The sequence below is a fragment of the Phaseolus vulgaris genome, chromosome 9 (genome assembly GCF_000499845.2).
Source record: "Phaseolus vulgaris cultivar G19833 chromosome 9, P. vulgaris v2.0, whole genome shotgun sequence".
NCBI classification, from domain to species: Eukaryota; Viridiplantae; Streptophyta; class Magnoliopsida; order Fabales; family Fabaceae; genus Phaseolus; species Phaseolus vulgaris.
The window spans coordinates 38,054,071-38,071,678 of NC_023751.2; the positions used below are offsets into that span (position 1 = coordinate 38,054,071).

At 32.0% G+C, this 17,608-nt stretch overlaps 3 protein-coding genes across 4 annotated transcripts; 1 reads left to right on the top strand and 2 right to left on the bottom strand.

Moving 5' to 3' along the window:
- The first annotated feature begins 5,769 nt into the window (after nt 1–5,769).
- LOC137822538 (tyrosine-sulfated glycopeptide receptor 1) lies at nt 5,770–9,833 on the top strand. The gene has a single exon (XM_068627435.1). The coding sequence runs from the start codon at nt 6,356–6,358 to the stop codon at nt 9,731–9,733; it is 3,378 nt and encodes a 1,125-aa protein (XP_068483536.1). The 5' UTR covers nt 5,770–6,355; the 3' UTR covers nt 9,734–9,833.
- A 1,913-nt stretch (nt 9,834–11,746) lies between these two features.
- On the bottom strand, nt 11,747–12,460 carry LOC137822545 (small polypeptide DEVIL 22-like). Its single transcript, XM_068627444.1, has one exon. It carries the CDS (start codon nt 12,331–12,333, stop codon nt 12,157–12,159), a length of 177 nt encoding a protein of 58 aa, XP_068483545.1. The 5' UTR covers nt 12,334–12,460; the 3' UTR covers nt 11,747–12,156.
- Nucleotides 12,461–15,150: 2,690 nt separating this feature from the next.
- On the bottom strand, nt 15,151–16,998 carry LOC137822543 (1-(5-phosphoribosyl)-5-[(5-phosphoribosylamino)methylideneamino] imidazole-4-carboxamide isomerase, chloroplastic). 2 transcript variants are annotated; one of them, XM_068627443.1, is made up of 3 exons: nt 16,832–16,998; nt 16,553–16,628; nt 15,151–16,454 (listed from the first exon to the last, which is right to left on the bottom strand). In XM_068627443.1, exon 3 carries the CDS (start codon nt 16,288–16,290, stop codon nt 15,364–15,366), a length of 927 nt encoding a protein of 308 aa, XP_068483544.1. In that variant the 5' UTR covers nt 16,291–16,454; nt 16,553–16,628; nt 16,832–16,998; the 3' UTR covers nt 15,151–15,363. The 2 variants fall into 2 exon arrangements, with proteins under 2 accessions (XP_068483544.1, XP_068483543.1); XM_068627442.1 differs by lacking the exon at nt 16,832–16,998 and having other exon boundaries at nt 16,553–16,816.
- Between the last annotated feature and the right edge of the window lie 610 nt (nt 16,999–17,608).

The window sequence follows — 17,608 nt, forward strand, 5'->3', positions numbered from 1 at the left end:
GAGCCATTTGTGATCAATAATGGCCACCAAATTAATGTGTATATGCTTATGCATCTCAAAATCAGAATATTCTTAAACAAACAACAACTTGCTCCAATCACACCACCCAACACGATTTCTTATTCCATAGAATGCCTATGTTTTCGTAATATATGAGACTCAGACACGTCTTTTAAATGATATGTCACACAAAGCACTAATACTCTTAAAATATTTATTGAGACATTCGGTAAAGTATTCCATTCAAAAACTATTTATTGAATTTCTGACAATTCTAACACAATTTTAACATAATTTTAAAACTTATGAATTTTGTTATGATTATAAAAATAAAAAATAAATATTTTTAAACCAAATATGAAAAACATATTTCTATTAAAAAACAACTTAAATATATTTATACACATAAATCTTTATTGTCAATTTATATAATATAATATATAAATTCGTGTTTCTATGTTTTAGATTTTAAAAATTTATATACGTATTTTCATATCGATGTGTGCCTGTCATACATATTGGTTTTTCATTCACACTCAGAAACATTGATTTAACTATCATCATATACAGATATCTTAATCTCTTAGCTAATGGGTTTCTACTATATCTTTGAAACTGCTGCACTCACAATTACACATGCATGTCTCCATTTGAATATAGGTGCAAGAAATTGAAGGGACTGCGTTTCTCTATGAAAAATGTTTTTGTTGTATATACTGTGACCAAACATAATAAAAATATATATTTTGCTTTATTAAATTTTACGGAAAATTAACACAACATAAATACTTTATGTTATGTATTTCAATAACATACACAACAAAAATAATTGGTTTACGCATAAAAATTAATTTTTTAAAATTAATAAATTTAATCACAATGCAAATTACATTTTAATTGAAATTCAATTAATTTTTGATACCATATGATGCACACTATCATTTTAATTAAAATTGAATTAATTAATTGTAAATTATTGATATTACTCTAATTAACTTTTGTAAAAAATAAGCTTATCGATAATAATCGAATAAATTATTATAAAATGAAATTGATTACTATTAAAATTGTAAGTTGTATCATTATTAGTTCAATTTCAATTAAAAAGAATAATTTATATCACAGTTATTTTGATTACTAATGTAAATGATAACTTATATAGTAATTAATCTAATTTTAATTCAAAAGCAACCTTTAAAAAAATAAATAACTTGTTTATACACACTACCGCAAATGTTAATATCGTCGCGCTGTAAGTGTATTTTTATTAAGTTTTATTTTTTTATAACTTATTAAGTTTAATTTGATATATTTCTTAATTTTTTTATTATGTATTAGTTTATATTAATTATTTAAAAAAATATGAAAGAGAAAATGGTGCATAGTAATAATTAAAAATGTTATATTTGTTTATATTAAATCTTCATAAATAAATAATATAATATGAACTTCTTTTTATGTATTGTGAAAAATCCACAAAAGGAACAAGGGTAATTTTGTCAAAAAATTTGAAAATATTGGGAGTGGGAATAACACTTTCCATTACAAGTAGAAAGTATGGGCTTACATTGTAACGAAATGGGTGATGATTATCTTATTTATCGTTTTTTCTTCTTGCACCCAGTTAATTCTAACCTACACCCTATCAGTTTTTGAAATTTTAAAATTAGTCTTAATTCCAAAATTAAAATATAAATTTTTAAAAATAAAATTAAAAATAGATTTTTTTTCATTATGAAAATAAAATTTAAAAACCAAAATCTCATCTGAACAGACATACCTAGAACATAAATAAGTAGAAAATAAATTTTGAAAAACAAAATTCAAAAACATTTTATAGGAAAAAGATTCCAAAAAAAATAAATATAAAAACATATTCTGAAAATAATATTCTCCAAAATTATTCCAGAAAACATAATCCAAAAAGATCTTTCGAAAATCTATATCCAAAATTGTATTCTAAAATAAGAAATTCGAAATACATTATTATTTGTACCTCCACTTCTATTTAAAGACTAAAGGGCATTTTTGTCATGCGTAAGTGACATGTTAAAATTTATTGGATGCTATATGATAGGCTTTGTTTTATTCGTTATATTCCCAAATTTGATAATCTTATTTTATTTTTAGGGTTTGTTAATCGTATTTTGGATTTAACCCTGAATTGAGCTTTTAACCGGGAATATTGGTTTAAAGAAGAAAGGATAAAAGAAAAGAAAAAAACAAAAATTGAGATGATCTTTTAGGTTGTTAATAAGAAAGAAATGGTATATATTAGACATTTTTATAAATTTTATTAATAATTTGTATTTGTAATAATTTGTAATTAATACTAAATTAAGTTAAATGTTAAACTTTTAAGCTTTTGTTTAATTTTATGGAACTTATATATAAATTCACAATTTTAAACTTTTTTTTACATTCAAATCAATAAATTATCACACAATTATATTATAAAAATATTTTATATGATAATAATTTCAAATTTTAAAATTTTTATATGAAAAAAATCTATGGAGGTGCAAGAAGACGGTGCTTTAACTCAAATTTGACCTACTTTCAAGGATTTTACTTCCTGCACCCCCACTTTTAACCCTACAACCCCACAATTTTCAAAAATGGTTATTTTATCCTTCTTTAAAATAAAATTTTCAAAATACAAGAAACACATTATAAAACAAGTTTTTTGGGATATAATTTTGAGAACAAACTTTTAAAAATGGATATAATACATTTTTTAATGCATTTTTTTTGGAAATAAGTTATCTAGAACACATAAAATGTTATATGTTCTATAAATAACTTTCCATAATGATATCTTTTCTGTCCTTTGTCTTATAACGATGATAATGCATAAACGACAATAATGAAGATGGGATGCAAGGAAGGAAAAGTAAATTGGACAATTTAATTATTTCATCTAATTGTAAAAGTAGAAGTTTAAAAATGGGATTAGAAGAAGTAAAATTTGAATTAAAATATCATTGTCCTAAATAAAATGGAAGACAATGAACATTGAGGAAGCAAATATATAAAGAAAAAGGATAAGAAAGTCACACTTGTTTAAAAGAATGAAGAGAAAGCATTTGAAGATGCATTAATGGCCTTAGGAATTTTTCAATGTTCTCTTGAATGTTGTATTTGAACTACCTTCCATCTCGAATCCAGATTGACTTTTTAAAATTGATGTTTGGACTAAATAATGTTAGGAATTTTAAAAGTTAACATCAATACTTTAGATCAATGGCACAACAATGAATTTAAAAAGTATGTTGTTCATTGAATTTTTAGTACAATTGTTTTTAAAATCTTATAAAAAAAATTAAAGTTTAAAGAACATTAATGTTCTATGTCGAGAACTAAATAATAAATGTAAAACTTATATGAATAATTTTCAAGATAGAAGTTTTCTTAACAATTTTTAATCAATTTTTTGACAATTAATTTAAAACATCTATCCAAATATTAAAATTATTTCACTCAGTACATCAATATTCTAAGAAGTAATGTAATCTCCAAAAAAAAATCTTACACTTTGTCATTTACATTACAATGAGTGATAAGTTTCTTATTAATATTATTAAAGAAGTAAAAAGAGTTTACACTATAAATTGATTTTATCTTTATTTTTATTAAAAAGGAATCTAACATACTTCTTCCACACTAATTAATATATATATATATATAACTAAATATTTATAAATATTAAAAATAATCTTTTATACCAAATCAAATTAAAAAAATAATTTAAATTTAATTCATCATCATAAAATTTGACTTATAAATTAAATTTAGATCAGTTTAGTCGATTTGAGTTTTCAAATAAATATTATTCATAACAAAACTAATATATTTTGCATTTATAAAATAATCAATAACAGAAAAGTAAAGCAAATTTTAAAATATTTTTTGAAAAGAATGTTCTATATTCATTACTTACAGGCTTAACCTAATTTATGTTGAAAGTCTTAAATACCCCTAAGTCAACCTGCATTAAATATGAAAACAATAACAAATTGTATTGTAAAATATAAGACACTTGCTTGCAATTTTGGTAAATCAATCATAGAATTTATTGATTAACATGCACGTCCATAGAATATTGTAACACAAATATTTTATAATTCACAAAATTATTGTTCACATGATTCATACAATATAAAACTGGTTTTGAATTGCTCGTAGAAATCCAAAGTATCTCTCAGTTTTTAATACCAACTTGCTTTATTCCTTTCTTAAACAATATAAAATGTGAACCTAAATACACTAAGTCAAAAATAACTTTTCAAACCTCATACTTTTAGAGTAATCTATGCATTTGCAGCAAAAATATCTTACAATATAATAATTCCAGAATATTGCTTATTATTATATTACATTAGCTCAATTTCCAGCAATAACCTCAAGTGGTTTTTAATAATGTATTTTAAAAACCATTATTACAAAAGTCAACAGCAGAATTGTAATTAAATTATCAAGTTGCAGACACTACATTTTTGTATCAGTTTATCAAAACAGGTTTTGTGATGATGGGAATATATATGTACCGACAAGTTTTATTAAACAGTACAGAAGATATGATAAATAAAACCTACCACTGTGAGATTAGTTTAAAATCAAGACCCTTAAACCTGTTTATAATTTATAGTTCAATAATTAGAGTTTAACAAGAAATGAAAGGAAGATTCTAAGCAAAAGTGCTTTAAAAAGTAAATTTCATTTTCTGAATATTGTTGTAGAATGATCTTATTTTATTCGTATAAACAATCTCAGCTGATAAGAAATTTGTCTTTATTATTGTTGTGATTGATGTTAATGAAACGTATTAAATTATACTCCTAATCTGACATTTAGGTGTTGTAATCCAAAAATAATTTTGCTAAAGTCAACCTATGTGCATAGTATTTTGTTTGCATACTTAATACTTACTAATGAGGTTTGAACATGTCTCTTAAATAATATGGATAAACATATCAAACACTAATATTCGTAAGATATGTATTGATAAAGTATTTAATTAAAAAAATATGTTAAAAAGTATTAAATTAAAAAAAATATGTGTTGAATTTTTGACAATACTCGGAGAGTTCTAACATAATTTAAAAAAGAAAAAATATATTAATTTTTAAAAACTCAAACACTACAAGAAAATCATGAAATAAAAACCATTTTAGAGACTACAAATATTTTTTGTTTATAAATTAGTTTCTATTGTTAAATGGTTTCTAAATTGGTATTTAATTAACAACCAAGATTTTTGCTACCAAATTTAGAATCTAAATAATTGGTAATTAAAATCTTGTTGCTAATTAGATATCAATTTATAAACTTTTTAACAATAATAGAAACTAATTTAAAACCATTTTTTTTGTTTTTGAAAAGGTCTCTAATTTAGTCACTTTAACAACTAATTATTTTTTTTTCTAAAATTAATTTTTATTTCATAATTTTCTTATAGTGAAAGTTATTGTATAAATTTTTATTATGATTATAAAAATAAAAAACAAATTATTTTACACTAGTCACGAAAAACATTTTTTCTATTAAATAAAAATAAATTTTTATTATCAATTTATATAATTTATAATATATAAATTCGTGTTTGTATAGTATCTTTGTGTCGGTATGTATTCTACATATTGCGTATAACTACATTGGAATAGAACGTTGAATATTTGATTTTTTTACTAACTTATTTTATTTGAGGGATTGTCTGGGTGAAATTTCGTGGTTGAAAGCATGTCCTTTGTAAGTGATATGGACATGGCATGAAGTAGTGGAATTTTCTTATATTTTCTTGGCACCATCATTCACACCCGCACAAATCTTAAACTCCAACAGTTCCTATATTTTATTTGTAGATTTTGAAGATGATAGAAAAGAAAAGAGTGTTATAAAATTTGTGATGAGTCTGAGTGGCACACCACAACAAACACAAACACAAACATGAACATAAACATGAACATGAACATGGACACAGGCATCCATCCATTGTTGTTGGAGTGAGAAGATGCGGTTTGAGGCAGAATATCCATCCCCTGGTAAGAGGAGGGACAACAATAGATGTTTGTTTTGTGCAGTAGTTTATTTATGATTATGAGTTCCACTTTCACACGTTATGTATGGCATGGTTGTGAATGATGATGATGATGATGATAGAGAAATTCCACTGAGGGCACTACGCGCCGCCCCTCCCAACCCAACCTTAGAACAAAAGTAAACGCTTTGATACAAATGATTTATTTTATTACCATTCTTTTGTTTGATTTATCTATCTTCCACTTGTCTCCATCACTCCACTTTCTCCCTTCTTACCTTTCCTTTCCTGGGACATGGTCAATGCCTGGTCTCTCCTATGCTATGCTACCTCCCATATTACCCCTTATGCCCCATTCCTTCTCTTCCTCAACTTTTAACAAGGAAGGACCTTAAAGACTCCATTTTTTCCTTCTGGGGATTCGTTCTGATGAGAGCTCCCAGTCCCAGAGGAGGACCAACCCCATCAACATCAAAACCAACACCACCCTCTTCCATCTACATGATTTCCAATTTAATGGTCTTTGTCACAGTACTGTTTCTTCTCTCTTCGTTCCTTCTTCCTGTTCAAGCCGCCTCCTGTAACCAACTGGATAGAGACTCACTCTTGGCCTTCTCCAGGAACATATCCACTCCTTCTCCTCTCAATTGGTCTTCTTCTGTTGATTGTTGTCTGTGGGAAGGCATTCTTTGTGATGAGGATTTCAGAGTCATACAGCTTTTGCTACCTTCCAGGGGTCTCGCTGGCTTCATCTTCCCATCTCTCACAAATCTCACTGCTCTCTCCCACCTTGATCTATCCCATAACCGCTTATCCGGTAATCTCCCAAACCAATTTTTCTCTCTTCTTAATCACCTGCAGAATCTTGATTTAAGCTACAATCGTCTCTCTGGTGAATTGCCACACTTTGTTGCTAATACCAGTGGCAATACTCTACTGAAGCTTGATCTGTCAAGTAATTTATTCCACGGAAAACTCCCACTTTCTCTCCTTCAGCACCTGGGAGATGCAGTCGCAGGAGGGAGTTTGACATCTTTTAATGTTAGTAACAACAGCTTCACGGGTCAAATTCCCACTTCTCTCCTCTGTAGTAACCACAGTAGCTCCTCCTCTCTCAGATTCTTGGATTATTCCTCCAATGATTTCTCTGGCATGATTCAGCCAGGATTAGGAGCATGTTCCAAGCTGGAGAAATTTCGAGCAGGCTCCAATTCACTATCCGGGCCCCTCCCTGATGATATTTTCAATGCTGTTGCTCTCAAAGAAATCTCCTTGCCCCTCAATAAACTCAGTGGAACCCTTGAGGGCATTGTTAACCTTGCCAACCTCACAGTTCTGGAGCTCTACTCCAATAATTTCACCGGGCCTCTTCCCTCGGATATTGGTAAGCTCTCCAAATTGGAACGTTTACTCCTTCATGCCAACAAAATAAATGGTACTCTGCCCCCATCTCTAATGGAGTGTGTCAACCTTGTGATGTTGGATGTAAGGCTCAACTTGTTGGAGGGAAGCCTCTCAGAATTGAATTTCTCTGGACTCCTCAGACTCTCAGCACTTGACCTTGGCAACAATAGTTTTACTGGTATTATACCACCAACCATGTATGCCTGTAAATCACTTAAAGCAGTAAGGCTAGCATCTAACCAGTTTGAGGGACAGATCTCAGCTGACATACTTGAACTGCAGTCTCTGGCTTTCCTATCAATTTCTACCAACAACCTCAGTAATGTCACTGGGGCACTGAGTTTGCTTATGGGACTCAAGAACCTTAGCACTCTTATGCTCTCCCAGAATTTTTTCAATGAAATGATGCCACATGATGTCAACGTAACAAACCCAGATGGATTCCAAGGGATCCAAGTTCTTGGTTTGGGCGGTTGTAATTTCACAGGCCAAGTACCACACTGGCTTTATAACCTGAAGAAGCTGGAGGTCTTGGATTTGTCCTATAATCAAATAAGTGGTTCAATTCCTCCTTGGCTGCACACACTTCCTGAGCTTTTCTACGTAGACTTGTCTTTTAACCTCCTCACAGGAATGTTTCCAGTTGAGCTCACAACGCTTCCAGCACTAACTTCACAAAAGGCCTATGACGAAGTAGAAAGGACTTATCTGGAGTTACCCGTGTTTGCTAATGCCAACAATGTTTCTCAGATGCAATATAATCAGATTTCCAACCTACCACCAGCAATATATCTTGGAAACAATAGCCTCAATGGCAGTATCCCTGTGGAGATTGGCAAACTGAAAGTTCTTCATCAGCTGGACCTTAGTAACAACAATTTCTCTGGCAATATCCCACCGGAGATTTCTAACTTGATTAACCTAGAGAAACTATACCTCTCAGGAAACCAACTTTCCGGTGAAATTCCTGTTTCACTCAAAAACTTGCATTTTTTGTCTGCTTTCAGTGTAGCATACAATAATCTTCAAGGGCCCATACCCACTGGTAGTCAATTTGATACTTTCTCCTCTTCCAGCTTCGAAGGCAACCCACAGTTGTGTGGTGCAGTTGTTCGGCGCTCTTGTGTTCCTCAACAGGGTACTACTGCACGTGGTCACAGCTCAAACAAAAAATTGATCATTGGATTTGCCATTGCAGCCAGTTTTGGCATTGTTTCCTTGGTTTCAGTGTTGATAGTGTGGGTAATATCCAAGAGGAGGATCACTCCTGGTGGAGACGCTGACAAGATTGAACTAGAATCGATTTCTATCAACTCTTACAGTGGGGTTCATCCTGAGGTTGACAAAGAGGCTAGCCAAGTGGTACTGTTCCCTAATAAAACAAGTGAAATCAAGGACCTTACCATCGTTGAAATATTAAAAGCTACTGAAAACTTCAGTCAGGCAAACATAATAGGATGTGGGGGTTTTGGTTTGGTTTATAAAGCAACATTACCCAATGGCACTGCTCTGGCCATCAAGAAACTTTCAGGAGATTTGGGTATTATGGAAAGGGAATTTAAAGCAGAAGTAGAGGCTTTGTCTACAGCACAGCATGAAAATCTGGTTGCACTGCAAGGCTACTGTGTGCATGAGGGTGTTCGGCTTCTCATATACTCCTACATGGAAAATGGAAGTCTGGATTACTGGTTGCATGAGAAGGCTGATGGTCCATCTCAGATTGATTGGCCTACTCGACTGAAGATTGCACAAGGTGCAAGTTTTGGATTGGCTTACATGCATCAAATATGTGACCCACATATAGTGCATCGTGATATAAAGTCGAGCAATATACTTCTTGATGAAAAGTTTGAGGCACATGTTGCTGATTTTGGGCTGGCTCGACTCATTCTTCCTTATCATACTCATGTTACAACTGAACTTGTAGGTACATTAGGTTACATACCCCCAGAGTATGGACAAGCATGGGTGGCAACTCTGAGAGGAGATGTGTACAGCTTTGGGGTTGTCATGCTTGAGCTGCTAACGGGGAGGAGGCCTGTGGATGTAAGCAAGCCAAAAATGTCAAGGGAGTTAGTTTCCTGGGTTCAACATATGAGGAGTGAAGGAAAACAAGATCAAGTCTTTGATCCATTTATGAGAGGCAAGGGCTTTGAAGAAGAGATGCTGCAGGTTCTTGATGTAGCCTGCATGTGTGTCAACCACAATCCTTTCAAGAGACCGAGCATCAGAGAGGTTGTTGAATGGCTGAGGAATGTAGCATTATCCAACCAGCAATTGAATAAAGACTAGAAATAAATGTCTGTCCTTGACAAATATTGACAATAGACATGTATACTTGTGCAAAAATGTTCCAACTCAATATATACAGAATCATTTTTACCTCTGTAAATCACTTATCAGATTATGTTCCTAGCAAGATTTTAATAACTGTACATTTGATCGTCCACATTGCTCAGCAAAAAATATTAGTCTTAGGAATACCTTAATTCCACAAACTGCTTCTGTTAACTCTTTCCAATAATACAACATCCTGAACTGCACAAGCCTTTGGTATCTGACTCTAGTCTATCTTGTTTTACTTTTCAATCTTACTATTGCATCACCACAACTTATTGACACAGATTTCACATTCCCTAAGGCTATTAATTTTGATACTAGATGAAATGGCACAACTAATTTGCTATCAAGATCACGGAATTCTCAGACAAACAAATGACAGTTCATGGTCGCACATCATATGCAAAATCAAGTAACAAAATAGTAAGACATTAAAAGAAGCAGGCAAAAAAGACTGAAGAGAGATGAACAGACCCATATGTTTTGTTTTGTTTGTTTTTTTTAAATAATAATCTGGGGCACAATTTGAGAATGTTGGGGTATGAGTGGATTCAACAGAAAAAGATAGTGGAGGTTAAATGAGTGATGGTGATGATTATTTGTTGACTATCTATCTATCTGACTTTTTTGAGCTGTGAGTAGAGTACAATAAAAGAAGTTAAGTTGCTCCTCAAATAGTTCCATTGTGAGTGGTGGCAGTGAATGGAATTTGAAATTTTAATTTTAGAAAGAAAAAGCATATCGAATAAATGCAAGAAATAGAATGGAATGATGCATTGCATATTTGGTATCTACATACATAATTACAGCCTAGAAGCTGCCAATCTCAGACTATTATCAGATTATATAACTAATATTCAGCTATTAAGTGTTTATCAATCTCATCCTTAAGTTTGTATTTTTATTTATTAATTTAGTCCCTAAATCCATATATTTTATTAAGGTCATGTATAAGTTTATAGAACTTTTTAACATTTAAGGAATAATTTAACATATTTTTTAACATTTTAATGTTTTATTCTGGTAACTTTAAATTTCAGGTGATATGTTCATTGCATTGTGTTTTTTTCTTTGGGTAATCTATTGTTTACTTTCTATTTATTTATTCCTTTTCTTTTCTGCTGTGGGTGAACTATTACTGGATCGAATACGTTGAGTTGAGTCTAATAAATTCACTGTTCAATCCATTAAAAAGTTTTAAGTTGAGAGGGACTTGTGTTTGTACTAAACCTAATTTATATTTAATCGAACTAAATTATATTCGATGAATTACACATATTTTGAAGTTTGATTATTAAAATTTGTAATTTTAAAATATTTTTAAAAAATCTGTTTTTTTTTTTAAAAAAATAGACTATACTATTTAATATTTAAATAATCTAATATTTTAAAAATATACATTTAAACAATAAAATAATGAAATAAAATAAAATATTATTTAATAATTTTAGTTGACCTCAGTTGGATTTTGAATTTAGGATATCATTAAAATATAGAGTTAAATATGTCTTTTTTGCTATAATGTAACACAAAATTGATTTTTATCTTTTGTTCGAACTTTATATCTATAATATAAAAATGATTGAAATATGTTTTTCTTTATGTGAAACGATTATTAATTTTTTTTAAAATTTATTGTTATTTTGATTGCAAACTAATGTTCACTATAATTACATCCATTAGTTTGATGAAGTGCAACCTAATGCAATATATGATGAAGTGCAACCTAATGCAATATACAAAAGAAACTATTCCAAATTATCTGGATGTTAATTAGAAGCATACATGAGTAGTTAAAGTTTGAATTATGAACTAAAAACAATTTCGTGATAGAGTAGTATATGGACGAAAATATATATTGGTTAAGTTTGATTTCATTATAAAAAAAAACTCAACTAAATGTCAATCTCTTGAATTAGATTAATGAACAGCTAAAGTAGGAACAACAGAAACAGAAGAAGCAACTTGATAAAAATTTAGAAATTGTTTGGTAGGAGATATGAGATTACAGATAGAAGATAGAAATTGGGTTGAGTTGCAGAGGTAACATACATAGATAGTATAGTACAAGAAAAAAAAGGAGGTTGTGGTGTAAAAGATTGATCTGTCTGTCCATAAAATGAGAGTTTCCTGTCCCCGTAAAACCCCATTGGTTTGGGTCCCTCGGTCCTTCCAAATGGGTAAAAAGAGACAAACGGGGAAAGGAGATTAAGCCAGCAAATCCAACTAACCAACCACCAACAACTTCAACTTCAACTTCCTTCATTCAAACATCTTCAAGGATTCAAAAGGGGTTCAACACTTCAAACTTAATCAAACAAACTCAAATAGAAAGAGACAAAGAAAGGTGTGATGAATAAAAAATGGTTTCCATTTCACTCATCTCCTTGGATATACCAACAGAGAAGCATGGTGGCACAGCGACGCAGGATGTAGAGACGAGCACGTTGCTCCTTCACCAAAGAAGCGCACTTGTTGCTAAACCCATCTCCCTTCCTCTTACCATTGCCACGGATCTTAGCTCCTTGCTTCAACTCTTCAACCTCACCCATCTATATGCTGATACTGATATTTTTTAGTGCTTTTCACACTCCAAAAAATGCTTGTGGGGTTTGGTGGAGGAGCAGAGGAACTTATATACTGATACGTATGAATGTATATTATATAAATACGTACATACGTACAAAGGCAAGGAGGAGTACAGAGGAAGTGAACGTGTAGGCTCGAAAACTGAGGCCTCAAGGATTTGTGTAGTTGAGAGGTTTAAGATTCAACTTAGGGAGGGGGAATGAATGTGGTTTTCGTGATGGAATAAAATATTGGCCTTACTTGTGTTACCAATGTGGATTAAACTGGTTGGCGTAAAAGATCAAGCAACGTTGATGTTGATGTTAAGGTTGAGAATATTGAGGTTCAGGTTTATTAGAAAAGTGGCAAAGGTGATGGAACATCAAAAGAGGGCACAGTTATAATCCAGAGAAAGCACGGAGTGTTTAGTCATGGGAACACCAACCATTGGCTTTTGGTTGGATTCTACCTTTTTCTCACGATACCATTTGTTTTACTTCCAACTATGGATCTGGTAACAGTCTATCCTATGTTACTCACACCTTGTTAATACAGAACATGTCACCACTCACCACCTTAACCAACTATCAGGATCTGTACCAGTATTCTTCTTATTGCAAACCAAAGATAATATATTCTTTTTCAGTCTAAAACAATATCTTCATGATGAATCCTGTTTAGTTGCTAGGGAGAATATGTTCCTTTGTTAGCAAAATTTCGTTTGATCCGAAACAAAAAGTACTTATTCTTCTTAGGGGATAATATGACCCGGTGAAATCTTAAATCTTTTCATTCCTTTAACTGATTGACAGATATAAAACAGGTTAGAATTTTTTAATAAGTAATTAAGGTTGTTCCATAAATTAAGTTCAAATTTTAAGTTATAAAAGAAATTTATTTATTTTATCATTTATATAAGTGTTTGTTAAGAAATTTGTCTAAATAAGAATAGTTAGTTCTTATACTTGGATTTGTTGTCCTGTAAAATGTGATATTTACATACGTAGAAAGTGAGGGTGGAGGATATGCGAATCGGTAGATGCAAGTATTACCACGGACTCTGAAAATAGTCAAATCATATTTTTCAGTTTCGGTGGAGGTTTGATGGCTGGCTGCCAGCTTTTTATGACATTCAAAAAGTTTGGATTCTAAGCATGATGTTGAGTAGGATCTTTTCTGGATGCCAATTTTTTTACCTTGAATAGATATACTATTCGATTTGGTGCTTAGATCAAGATTATCTTTCTTCTAGTTTAGCATTAATCTGTGATGGGTCAAATGAGTTCTTGATATGCAGAAGATATGGTTCCATTTTTACATGCATACTGGTACCTTGATCAGGGTAAGGAAATTTTTATATACTTGAGGTCCTCGTTTATATTTTCAACTGCATGCAAACTATTTTATTTCACATTATTATCATAATATCAAGGCCTGAGTTTAACTCTATATATTAATCTTGTCACTAGTTTCACATAACCGAGTACAGATACTTTTGTATGTGGTGAAAAGGGAAGTGAAAGCATATACGAGGAGAAAAAGGACTAACATGCCTTTCGTCTATCACAAACAATTCAGAAGGATTGGTAGAGTATTTCTTAATCCTTAATGACATGTATGCATCTCCATTCACTGTACATCCAGAAGTGTGGCACAAGCTGCTCACTAGAGACTGTTTGCAAATTGCAACAACTAATAGAGTAGAATTCAAGCAGTAAGGATGTTCCTTCATTGAGCTTTGAGTTTTTTTTTTCACTGTTTTTAATATGTATTGATAATAGGACTTAAGAGGACCCAGGTCCTCGATATCGTTTCCAAAACACATGCTTATGCATTTTTTATGACACCCCAGAGTACGGACAAACATGGGTGGCAACAAATGAGGAGTGAAGTAAAACAAGATCAAGTCTTTGATCCATTTAGGAGAGGCAAGGGCTTTGAAGAAGAGATGCATGTTCTTGATGTAGCCTGCTGTGTGTCAACCAGAAATACTTTCAAGAGACCAAGCATCAGAGATGTTGTGGAATGACGAAGGAATGCAGGATTATCCAACCAGCAAATGAATTAAGACTAGAGATAAATGTCTGTCATTGACAAATACTGACAATAGACATGTACACTTGTGCAAAAATGTTACAATTCAATATATACAGAATCATTTTTACTTCTGTAAATGATGACTCTCCTTGTCTGATTATGCTAGTACCAAGATTTTAATAATTATATATGTGATCGTCCATATTGCTCAAGAAAATTTCTATCTTAGGAATTAACATAATTTCTTTTGCAGAAAGCATACCTTAATGCGACAAATTGTTTCTGTTAACTCTTTCCAATAATACAACATCCTGAACTGCACAAGCCTTTGTTATCTGACTCCAGTCTATCTTGTTTTACTTTTCAATCTTAATATTGCATCACTAAAAAATACTAGAAGCTTCAGGAATGTCTTTGAATCTTAACCTCCAATTCTCTGACCAAACCTTCTGCAACAAGAGCATTGTCATTACCAACCAAGACTTGAAAATTAGGTATAGGTTCTACCTATAGTTTGAGACAATGAGTCAACACCGTGGCTATAGGAAATTATCTGATCTTCCACTGTCCAACGGAATCTGAACTGTTATACCAATAATCAACCCTGGAAACTTCATTATCCCTATCAATCATAATTTCACCCCATGTAAAATCAATCATAAAAGAAACTAAAATTAACTAATTTTAAAAAATAGAATTATTAACCAATAAAACGGTTGACAAATCCAAATAACACACCGTCAAAGCTAAAAAAAACCAAAAAGTGCAATGAAACTTTTATTGAACTCGCATTAGATAGCTATTGCAGTATTGTTGTACACCCAGTATTATTAAAATATTTATCAGTTCATACTAGATAGTCTGTTATTAATTGTTCAATTTGCCTTCAGTCATAAAAAAATAACCTGATACATGGTTACACATCTAGAGAAACACTAAAAACAGATCCTTTCTCCAATTAGAAGAAAACATATTAATCAAACTATATGGGCCTTTTGCTGGGCATGCCAAGCTACAACCTCTTCATAAGACATGTTTCCTCCAAAAATATCCAAGGCACTACCCACAGTTACATCCACACGCTCCATTCCGGCACTTTTTATCCTCTCTAGATCAGCCATTCCAGTTACCCCACCAGCATAAGTAACAGGAATTGGTGAATGTTTTCCAAGCAAAGCAACAAGCTCTTCATCAATTCCCAACTTTTTCCCTTCAACATCAACACCATGGACCAAAAACTCATCAGCAAAGTTGGCAAGAAATTCCATTACACCAGGATCAACAAAAACATCACTGAACTTCTGCCATCTATCAGTGACAATTGCATATCTACCATCCTTTTTTCTGCAACTGAGATCCAACACAAGCCTCTCCTTTCCAACAATTCGAACAAGATCTTTTAGCCTTCCAATATCCATTTGTCCATCATTGAATACGTAAGATGTCACAATGACATGGCTTGCTCCCTCTTCTATGTAACTCAAACAATTGTCAGAATTTATCCCCCCTCCAACTTGTAGACCGCCGGGATAAGCATGCAATGCTTCCAAGGCAGAAGCTTTGCTCAAAGGGTCTGCACCAAGCATGATAACGTGGCCACCCGTGAGTCCATCACTTCTGTAAAGAGTGGCATACTCAGCAGCTGACTTATCGGACTCAAAATTGGTGACAGGATCCGACCCATCACCTCCTTTCAAGTCTTGCAAGGTTGACCCCACAATTTGCTTCACTTTCCCCCTGTGGATGTCGATGCAGGGACGGAATTGAACCGCGCATTGAATGGAAAGAGGAGATCTTCTTCTGGGGGGTGAGGAGAGAGTGAGAGAAGGAAGGTTTTTGGGAGAAAAGACGGGTGAGGTGATGAAAAGCCCGAAGGAATGAGATGCAGAGAGATTTCTCATCATTCCTCAAGGAAACTGTGACCACCCTTCTTCACACAATAAAAGGAGGAACTCGCATTCTAGCGGAATGAACAATGAAGGAACTAAATGGATGAAATTTTCATCTTCGGGGACCTAATAAGCAGTTCACCAATCTCTCTTTGAGGAATCTGTGTTGGGTATTTACTCTAATTAAAGAAAAGAAAATGAGAATGAGAAGATTCAAATGAGTAAGCCAAAACATTGAAAAAGAATCGTCAAAAGCGAATCATGCGACAGGGATTACCTTCAGCGGTGGCACATCGGAGACAAGCAAAAAACGAAGAGTGCTTTCCTGCTGCAGCCGCCACTGAAATGCGATCCTAGGGTTTCAGGCAAAGCTATCAAATTATTATTTTTAAATGATACCAATCAGCCACAGCTTGTTTCATGCATCTGGGCTGGAACTGATTTCTCTTTTTCAACTCAATAAGAATCAAAATGCATTTTTTAGATTCTGAAGAGTGCATCCGATAATGAATAGAGAGCTGAAAGAAGAAACCAGTGAGGTGTAGAAAGAAATTACCCTCATTATTTGGGGAAAAAATCACATTCAGAAGTACCAAGAAAGGCCCAAAGTGTTTGTGGGAGGACTAATGGCAGCAGGAATCAAGGACACCAATTTCATGTACCCTCTCAAGTTCCTTTCTTCAACAAGTTTAACTTTTTATTACAATGTTCTTCTACCCCCAAACACTAATTATTCATCAATATCATTAAGAGTTATTAATTTTTATAATATTACTTTTAAACTATTGTTTAACTTTAGCTAATACACTAACAATTAGCCCATTAATTTATCTAAACAAATTATTAAGTAATAAAGGTAGTATTTAATTAAAATTGTATTCCTTTAATTTATTATATATTATGTGAAAACTTAAATTTTGAAATTGATGGAAATAATGTTAAAACTTAAAAAGTTTGGAGTTAACGAATACTGAAAAGTGTGTTCATATGATATTTTTTATTCTTTTAGTTCATTATACATTTTATACTAGATGAAATCTTTAATTTTTAGTTATGAAATTTCAGTATTTGTGTGTGTATTATGTTTTGTCAGATATATAAAAAAAGTCAAATTTTAAGATTGAAGGTTAGGTGGTTGAGGTTGAACTAATCCATTCATAAGATGATTAAGGTGAACGAAATCGTGTTGATAGCCATACCATCATATAATATGCTATAATGTTATAATTGGTTTTGTCAAATTTTCAGTGTATCTGTACTCTTTCTTTCTGTATTTCCTTATAATTATAGTAATAGAAATGTAGTAGACGATGATAAATTAGACGATGTCCGA